The sequence below is a fragment of the Sinocyclocheilus rhinocerous genome, unplaced genomic scaffold (assembly GCF_001515625.1).
Source record: "Sinocyclocheilus rhinocerous isolate Xijiao unplaced genomic scaffold, SAMN03320098_v1.1 scaffold1802, whole genome shotgun sequence".
NCBI lineage: Eukaryota > Metazoa > Chordata > Actinopteri > Cypriniformes > Cyprinidae > Sinocyclocheilus > Sinocyclocheilus rhinocerous.
This window is the reverse complement of record NW_015654351.1, coordinates 628,078-637,914: the sequence shown is the minus strand read 5'-3', so window position 1 is coordinate 637,914 and position 9,837 is coordinate 628,078. Positions and strand designations below refer to the sequence as shown.

Genomic DNA, 9,837 nt, shown 5'->3' with positions numbered 1-9,837 from the left:
AATATTTGGCAGCACAACTGTTGCCAACATTGATCATTCTAATAATAAATCAGCATATTAGAATGATTTCTTAAGGATCATGTGACACTTTATACTGGAGTAATGGCTGGTGGAAATTCAGCTTCGCATCACAGAAATAAATTGTATTTTAAAGGATATAAAAAAATAGAAACCATTATTTTATATTGTAATAACATTTAGCAAGATTACATTTTTTTTCTGTATTTTTGATCAAATAAATGCAGCCTTGATAAGCATAAGAGACTTATTTAAAAACATTACAAGTCTTACTGATCCCAAACTTTTGAGCGGTAGTGTATATAAGATTGAATTGAAACTGAAAAGACATTGTAATTTAATTCTGTAATTCGGAATGGCACACCATCCTTGTGTCACACTGACCCAAGGCTTGGCCTTTACTAACCGCTTTAAAGAGCACTGTCACTTTGAATCACAGCAGGACAGTGCATTGCGGAGAGTGAGAAGAGTGACAAGAAAGTGAAAGAGACAGAGGGAGAAAGTGAAAAGAAAGAAGAAGAAAGGTTTTGAGCCACACCATAAAACCACGGCAGTTAAACAAGCCCCAAATTCAGACTGACTTTCTTTCTATTTCAGATCCCATCAGCCTCTCTCTCTGTCTCCCTTCAGCAGTCATTGTGCAGCCCTACTATGCAGTGTTATTTTAGTTATTTTTCAGTGTTATTATTACATTTCTGTACCTGAATACTACCAACCTTATTTTATTTGTAACTTTGTTCTGTTGTATTTATCTGTAATTTGTGTATTTGTTCTTATTTTTTACTGGCTTAAAAAACTTGTCTTTAATCATATTTGAACTTTCTTAGTTAGGCTAGTAGTTTTTGCTGTGATATCGAAGAAGTACTTTAAAGTACGTTAAATGATAAATGGAAAGCAAAATTACATTGAATGTTATTGAACAAAATTACATTGAATGTCATTGAATTGTTTTCTATAATAATATTTTAAAACATCATTTATTCCTGAGATGCAAAGCTGAATTTTCAGCATCATTACTCAAATCTTCAATGTAACACGATGCTTCAGAAATCGATCAATATGCTGATCTGCAGCACAAGAAACATTCCTTAGGATTCTTTGGTGAACAGAAAGTTCGAAAGACAAGCATTTATTTTTTGTAACATTATAAATGTCTTTAGTGTCATTTTTGATCAATTTAATGAGACCTTGATGAGGGCATGTTGCACAACCTGCCTAATTTGGCAAGGCTCTAGGTTTCTGCAAGCCACAAAATTTTTAATTACCCCTTGAAACATTGAAAAGCTGGTTTATTTTGCTGTCCTAACTATGCAGGATTATATGGCTAGTTGCATTTTGTTATTTGCATTCAGCATTGTTTTTTCCCTGCTGTCTGCTAACCTCATGGCTCATTTTTGGGCGAGCCTCCAGTGTAGTATGCCATTCTAAATAGCCGCTAGCACGCAATTATCAGACCCTCTTCCAAACAACCACACAAGCTGCAGTTTGTGAAGGACGATATACACCTAACAAAGAACATTATCCCTCTTCACTCCATGATTTTCAGAGAAGGTTTTAATTCCATCAGTGTCAACACACACAGGAACGAGGCCAACATTAAAGGGGCAGACGGCCAAGAGCAGAGAGATGAAAGCAGGCTTGCTTACCGTATTGAAATTAGGGAACAGGCCGACCGGAGAGGAGCTCTCCATGGGGAAGGTCATGAAGGGCTTCATGTCCAGACCGGACTGCATCATTAGAGAAGGAGTCCGAACCAATGCGGGGAGCGTGTTGCTATGACAGGAACTTCCTGGAGAGGAAGAAGAGGGAGAGAGTTAGGACACAAAAGAGACAAAACTTACAAAGCTTTAGGGACAAAATATCCCTTCTTGCATCCACTCATGCACAGATGAGGAAAGCGAGAAAAGATGCGTTTGAGAACGGGCAGTGATCAGAGGAAACTCAACATCATCGGCCAAAGAAGCAGAATACCTGAGTGCTCTGGGGAGGAAGACTGGCACAAATAGAGACAGAACAGAAAGAAAGGTTGGCAGATGATTCTAGACTAGACTAGTTCTGCTATGCAATGTTCCAAACTTAGTTAATTTACCTATGACAATTTTGTCATCATTTAATCTTCCTCATTTTTGGGTGAACTATCCCTATAAAACATCATTGGTATGCATACTATTTGCAGAGAAACAAATCTCATAATTAACTGCAACAAGCTTAATGCAAAAATCTAAACGCATGTTGAGTATAAAAAAAGCTTACATTATAATATGCTCACTTCATTCAATACATCATTGTATTGATAAAAAAATTATAAATTAAATATTTTACCCAATATCTGTTTATACATTGGTTTATTAGAATACGCTTACACCAAACCAGTGTTATTACTGTTAACTAAAACTATTAAAATGTGTTTTCATTAACTGAAATAAAGCTGAAATAAAATATAAATATATAAAAGTAAGAAAAATTAAATGTAAAAATAAAAATTAGAAACTGTCTTGTCAACTAAAGCACTAAAATTACTAAAATAAAGCCAAATAGAAATATATATATATATATATATATATATATAAATTAAAATAATATAAAAATTGCAAGCACATAACAAAATTACAAAAACTTTAATTAAAATGAAAGCAGAAAATAAAAATAATGTAAAAATTACCTATAAATTAATAATGACAAGTCTCCGTAAACATAAAAGAGAGTTCAAAATACTGATAAACACTATGAAAGTACATAAGACTAATAACACTGCACCAAATGCTAATACAATAAAGTGTGAGTCCTTTCTCCTCATGGGGTAGTGTGACATAGGATAATGATCTTGGCTTGAACACTGATAGTTTGAGCCCATTAAGGGACAGTTTCTAAATTTTCACCATTGTGACAATGACAAGTAAGTGGGTTTGAATAAATGCGTCTTCTTGTCATTTTAGCATGCATATTTGTCACAAGTAAGCTCATTCATTTAAATCATTTTTAATTCCATACAATCAGTAACTTGGTCTCTTTTCATTTACTCACAGTTATTCATTCTGACTGGAGATCTGGATCACGTACTTCCACTATAATAGAAGCGAGTCGTAATGCTAGTGCAACTTCGCTGAATAAATGGGCCCCTAATGCGCTTTGACTAGCGTGAGCAGTACCATGTCCATTTATATGACACAATGACAGCTCCAATCGGACGTGTAATGAAGAAGGATCTCGTGTAATGCGCCATGGAGATATCTAATCATGTATGTGACGAAAGGAAAAGGGTAATTTCCAGTTCGCAGCCCGATTAAAAGAGATCCAAGATCCTTTGTTGTACGAATCAGAGGTCAAGCTGCGAAACATAATCAGCTTGAGTTAAGCCAAAAAAACTGCAGACCGTGGCCATGTCGTCTTAGTCTTGAATTTCTGTATGTAATGGTTAACAAATCCTTGTAATGCTCCTAAAAACGATGCTAAAGAAAACATGCTTTTAGCATGGCAGGGGATACAGGAACATCTAAAGCTACTGCACAGCACCCCGGGAGGTATAATGCACACTAATGCTGCTTTAATCATAAGCTAGCGTGGCACATTTGTGCTCTTTGCAGAGAAAAAAACAAGCTGCAAATGTGCTTTTTTCTTGTAATTTGGTCTGTCTGAAGAAAAGTACGAAAAATAAACAAGGAATCAATGGCTGTCAGAGTGAGCTAAACGGCAGAGTACGAGGAATGCTTTTTGGCTTTCTTTTCAGATGTCGTCCAACAAGTCAAGGCTGACTAGACGCCCTCAATGAGGCGTCTTGTAGTATGTTTTGTGGCTGCCTTACAAGTATTATTTGGTTATATAAAACTGCATTCGTGGCTGTAAAACAAAATCAAATAAAGGAGATGAAGAAAACTGTTATGGTTACGCTGTGTTCAGACTGTCAACATTTCAAGAAAATCGCTTCTAATTTATGTGTAAATGCATGTTCTTTTTTTCAAAACATCACTGATTGCAATGCACAGGCCAGAACAAGTCCACTTCGGTATAATACAAATGCAACACACTCCATCACTAGACAGATGTCTCCCTCACCACCTGTACATCCGAGTGCTGAAACAGACCCATTCCCATTTGCTGAGTTTAATGAGAACCGCATGCAATAACTGAACTTGGCCCTCTGACTGGCATCAAAATTCATAGCCGTGATTTGAAGCTCTGTGGCCCGACCAGAACATTCAGTTTCAATAAAACAACTGCGTTTTCATGGTTCAGATGAGGCGAAACGCTGCATATTTCAAAGCTTAATGAAACCATCAGAGATGCAAAGACTCAGATGGGTAATGATTGTCCTCATCATTTAGGTTTTGACTCACTGTATTAGTTTAACCGCTTTGATGCATGAATTGTTTAATCGCAAAGGAAAATATTCTTAGCGATTCCTTTTTACGTCAAAACAAGACTATAATCATTACCAATATTTTTCTCTGCCAAAATGATTCATTTTAAGAGAGTTACACATCTGGCCATCGCAATAAAAGATAGTATTTAAGAGGTACTTTGTGCGTTATCACGTTTGTCAGCCAATTCTTTTTTTTTATACAATAAAAACACAGGCTGCATCTGAAATTGCACACTTCCCTACTATATAGCAGGCGAAAATAGTATGTTAAGAGTAGGTACACATTCACAAGTTACATCCAAAATCACATACTTCCATACTATACAGTATGTGAAAAGAAAAGTATGTCCAAATTCACAGGCTGCATCCAAAATCACATACTTCAATACTATAGTAACAGTACGTGAAGAGAAGTATTTACAGATTCACGTTCTCCATCCAAAACTGCATACTTCCATACTATATAGTAGGTGAAAAACGGTATGTGAAAAGAGAAATATGTCTGAATTCACAGGCTGCATCTTAAATCGCATACTTCCCTATTATACAGTAGGCAAAAACAGTATGTGAAGAGTAGTATGTACAGATTCACATTGTGCTTCCAAAATTGCATAATTCCGTACTATAAAGTAGGTGAAAACCGTATGTGAAGAGTAATATATACAAATTCACAGGCTGCATGCAAAATCACATACAGTACTTCCCTTCTAGTAGGTGAAAAACAGTATGTGAAAAGTATGTTAGAATTCACAGGCTGCATCCGAAATCACATACTTCCCTACTATACAGGCAAAAATAGTATGTGAAGAGTAGTAGGTACACATTCACTTTCTGTATCCAAAATCGCATAATTCCCTTGTATATAGTAGGTGAAAAACAGTATGTGAAAAGAGAAGTATCTCCGAATTAACAGGCTGCATCTAAAATTGCATACTTCCCTATATAGAAGGCGAAAACAGTATGTGAAGAGTAGTATGTACAAATTCATAGGCTGCATGCAAAATCACATACTTCCCTTCTAGTAGGTGACAAACAGTATGTGAAAAGTATGTCAGAATTCACAGGATGCATCCGAAATCGCATACTTCCTTTATATATTTAATGGTCTCAAAGTAATTACTTATTCAAAAGAAGTACCTACTCAGAGAGTATGCGAGTTTGGACGCTGTCACTGTGACATATGAAGACAACAGTCACAGAATTATGGATAAGGGGTCATCAGCCATGGTGGTTAGAATGTAACATTAAACACTGGAGTAAGTGATGGATGCCATGCATCAAAGCTTTAAAAAAAAGAAGTGAATGCATTTCCCTAACAGTTTCTTTTGTTTCTCTCTATTTATTTTACCACACATATACTCTACTTCAAGCGCCAGCCTAAATTGATGGGAACAATACTAGAAGACCATTACAGAGAGGCATGGAGCTCTGTTGCAGGGCAGACATGCCAGTGGTTTGAAGACTGTGGTCAAGGCCAATCACTAAAACCGATGACAGGATAAAGTGTGTGTGTGAAAGAGGCCGCAGTAATTACTGTTCTTCATTGTGCACTCTGCAGCCAAAGAGCCGTGTTTGGCCAGAGCAGGTGTTATGAAGCAGACCAGAGCACACAGAGCACTGGGAGAAAACAGCAGCATGAGAGTCAGTGATTTATGATATGCACTGTAAAAAATGTTACAGTAAAATCCTGTTAATGGTACCATTACCTTTTCATATATTGCTATACACACACACACACACACTTAATACATTGTTTAAAATAAACCATAATTTTGTGATTCAAACAAAACATTTAACATGAGCAAGTGATGATGTTCTCAATATTCAGAGCACTTGAGAGTGATTGCTTTTTTAAAACAATACAATAAAAAATAAAATTTTTAGTAACATACACTGCAGACACAATATTGTGCTTACATTTGTATTTTTGCTTTGCCAATGAAGCCAAACTCCAAAGCACAACTGATTTTTTGAAAGAATCTTTTGAGTGAATGATTCTTTGACTCTATACCATTCACAAATCCTTTCCAGTGTAATAGTAAAATGTCCATCGTATACACACTTCAGAATCTCGCTTGAAGTAGTACGTCATCCAGGTAATTTTTGTATACCGACATAGTACTTTTGCCACATACTGTTTTTCGTTTACTATATAGTAGGCAAGTATGTGATTTTGGATGCAGCTATAAAGACATTCACATGTTTTGTTCATGCATAAATCTGGATGTTTGAGTGAATCGGTTGAATGAATGATTCAATGAACTTATAAAGACATTAATGCGTTTCTTTCCCAAAGGAATGAGTTGTGTTTGAACAAATCAGTTGACTGAATAAATTAATCAGTCACTCATAAACAGTCATTTATTGCCACCTACTGGCATAATTGTAACTTGCAGAAACAACCAAGTCAACAATCCTCAATCCTAAAAATCGGCACCACTAAAGCCTGTAATACAATGCACAAATTGTAAAATCTGAACAGATTTGAAAACATTAGACATCATACACTTACTGACTTTGTAAACAGTCAAGGAAAATCTGGGCATCATACACTAAAAAAGTGAGGATCATACACTAACAGATTTTAAAGTTGTTTGCATCTCAACAAACTCATTAGGAGATGTGTGACAAATGAAAGCGAAAGCTCTCAAGTTGACTTAAAATAGCAAACTTGTTTGATATCCTATGACTGAATGGAATCACAGTCTGAAGCTAAAAAAAAAAAAAATCCAAGTCTGTGACCATCATGCACAATTTTCTATGAAATCTGTCAACTCAAATACGCAGATGGACTTTGACTTTTGGCAACTAGTGTCAACTTCTCCAGACTGAAAATTGAGAGAAAATCGGGGCAAAAGTCATGTAGTGTATTCCAGCCTTAATACACAGACCGACATTATGACTCAAAGCAAACAGAGGTATAATGAGATAGCACAATAAATAGACATATGAATCATACCATGCAGCTATGGAAATGAATAACTACCATAATGCTATTGCCATAGTACCAGTCCAAAAACTCTTTGGAGGCTAAAAGACGAAAACATCCATTCTGTTTATTCTGTTCAAGAAGATTATAGACTCCGAACATGAATCGACAGTGAGCTTATGGTGTGATATTCAATTTGTTTCTCTTAGAGCAGCAGTCATCAGGTCTATCAGAGCCCTGAATGTACGTGTCATTCAAACAGATTCAAAAGCACCATCTCTTAAACCACATCAGCATCCAGAGAATAAAACCCATGAAAGTAATGACTGTTACCTGGGAAACGCTGGTGACAGCCAGAGAACATGTTGTGAGGAGATGTGGAGTTCTGCGTAATTTAAGTGGTTGCTGGGGATGTGGTTTGAACAGGTCGCATCAGGATTTGCAATGACCCTGATAACGGAGAGGGTAAAAATAAACTCTTCATTTACCTTTTTAAACCTATTTGGTGTTTGCGTATGCTGATAATAATTCAGTCTGAACATAGGTTATGTTTTTATTTGGAGGTTAAAAAACAGGTAAAAATGGGTAAAAGCTATTTAAAAATGTCTGTTTATTATGCATCTGGTTCTGTTGATATAGTAATTAACCTCTTAAAAGGGAAAAACAGCACCAAACAATCTCCAATCAGCCTCCAACAGGCTCAAGAGCCTTAAACTCACACAAAGCACTCCAACATACTGCATTCAGTTGTTGATGCAGGTACTGTAATGATCATACCATTTTGCTGTTTCCAAGGTTAGCTTCTCCTTACAACGCTAAAAAAATCAGTTGCACCACCAGAAGCTTCCGAGCTGCATGGCATTAGTAAAGGTAACTGAAAGGTTAGAATCAATTGCAGCATATAATCCAAAGCTGAACTACCTCGGCCAGGTAAACAACTGTTTTTTTTTTTTAACAACCTCACAAAGACCCGCTAGTGTTTTTAGCCTCCTGCCTGATAGCTTGTTAGCAAAGCTGAAAATGTGTCCGCAGGCAGTCTTGAGGTTCTTTAGAAAACAATTTTTTCTTCATTTTCAAAACATGTTATTCCATTGTGTTTTGCAATTTATTACTATATACTTTCTTTCTAAAATGCTAATTTATTATTTAACTTGCTGGCTGGAAAACATCTATATTTATGTTATATGTGAACAAAGCTGTATGATTAATGGTTTGAGAAGATTTTGACGTTTGAGGTTGAGCCAATTACGAAGTTCAGAAAATTGTGATTATCTACAGTATTGTTCTAAAAGCTCGAGGTCAGTAAGATTTTGTATTCTTTTTGTTTCAGCGAAGTTGCATTCATTATAATGTTGCAAAAGATTTCCATTTCATATAAATTTGTCTCTTGACCTGTTTTCAACACTGATAATAAGAAACGTTTCTTTAGCAGTAAATGGATCATGTGACCCCGAAAACTGCAATAATAGCTGCTGAAAATTCAACTTTGCCATCACAGGAATTAATTACATTTTAAAATATATAAAAATAGTAAACAATATTTTTAAACATTGTAATTATATTTCAGAATATTGCTGTTTTTACTGTATTTTTGCACGTCTTTCAAAACATTGTCTTCTAACAGACTTTTCCCCCCAAAATATATTAAAAAAAATTACCAACCCCAAACTTTGAACTTGTTGTCAAACTGGATTTAAAAAGGAAATCTGAGAAGAGAAGATATGCATGTTGGTCATCTGGATTTATACCAGACAGTCTGAAAATGGCCACAGTCTCTCCTATCCTAAAAAAACCTTCACTTGACACTACTGTTTTATCCAATTTTCGGCCAATATCTGTATTACCGTTTATTTCTAAGGTGATGGAAAAAATTGTGTGTTTACAGCTTCAGTCAGTTTTAACAAATAACCAGATTTATGAGACATTCCAGTCTGGGTTCAAATCTTTGCACAGTACCGAAACAGCTCTTATGAAAGTTCTTAATGACGTTTTAATGGCTACAGATTCTGGAGATTCCGTCATTTTAGAAATGCTGGACCTATCTTCAGCCTTTGATACTGTTGATCATAAGATTCTTATCTCTCGATTAGAATCTTTTGTAGGCCTGGGAGGTGCTGTTCTAAGTTGGTTTAAATCCTTTTTAACTAATAGAAGATTTAGGGTTAAAATAGGTAATTGTACTTCATCTCTGGGTCTTTCAACATGTGGTGTTCCTCAGGGCTCGATTTTAGCTCCTACTCTTTTTTTCCTCTATATTTACTTCCTCTGGGTTCTGTGTTTAGAAAGCATGGAGTTTCATTTCATTGTTATGCCGATGACATGCAAATATATTTACCAGTTACTAGGAAAAAAGAAAGTGCTGTAAATACTTTATCTGCTTGTCTTGATGATGTTAAATCCTGGCTTTCTAAAAATTTTCTTTTCTTAAACACAGATAAAACGGAGGTCATAGTTTTTAACTCCTCAGACCCCAGGCATCAAAATCAATTTGATTTTAAGCACCTAAATTCATTTATTTCCCCTTCAGTGC

The 9,837-nt window shown here is 35.7% G+C and overlaps 1 protein-coding gene across 4 annotated transcripts in view; it reads right to left on the bottom strand.

Moving 5' to 3' along the window:
- znf385b (zinc finger protein 385B) overlaps positions 1 to 9,837 on the bottom strand; it is a 139,096-nt gene that overhangs the window by 36,373 nt on the left and 92,886 nt on the right. For all 4 annotated transcript variants that reach the window (XM_016523648.1, XM_016523646.1, XM_016523647.1 and 1 more), the window contains one exon: positions 1,665 to 1,807. In XM_016523648.1, the coding sequence (XP_016379134.1) occupies positions 1,665 to 1,807 (143 nt within the window). The remainder of the gene's footprint in view (positions 1 to 1,664; positions 1,808 to 9,837) is intronic.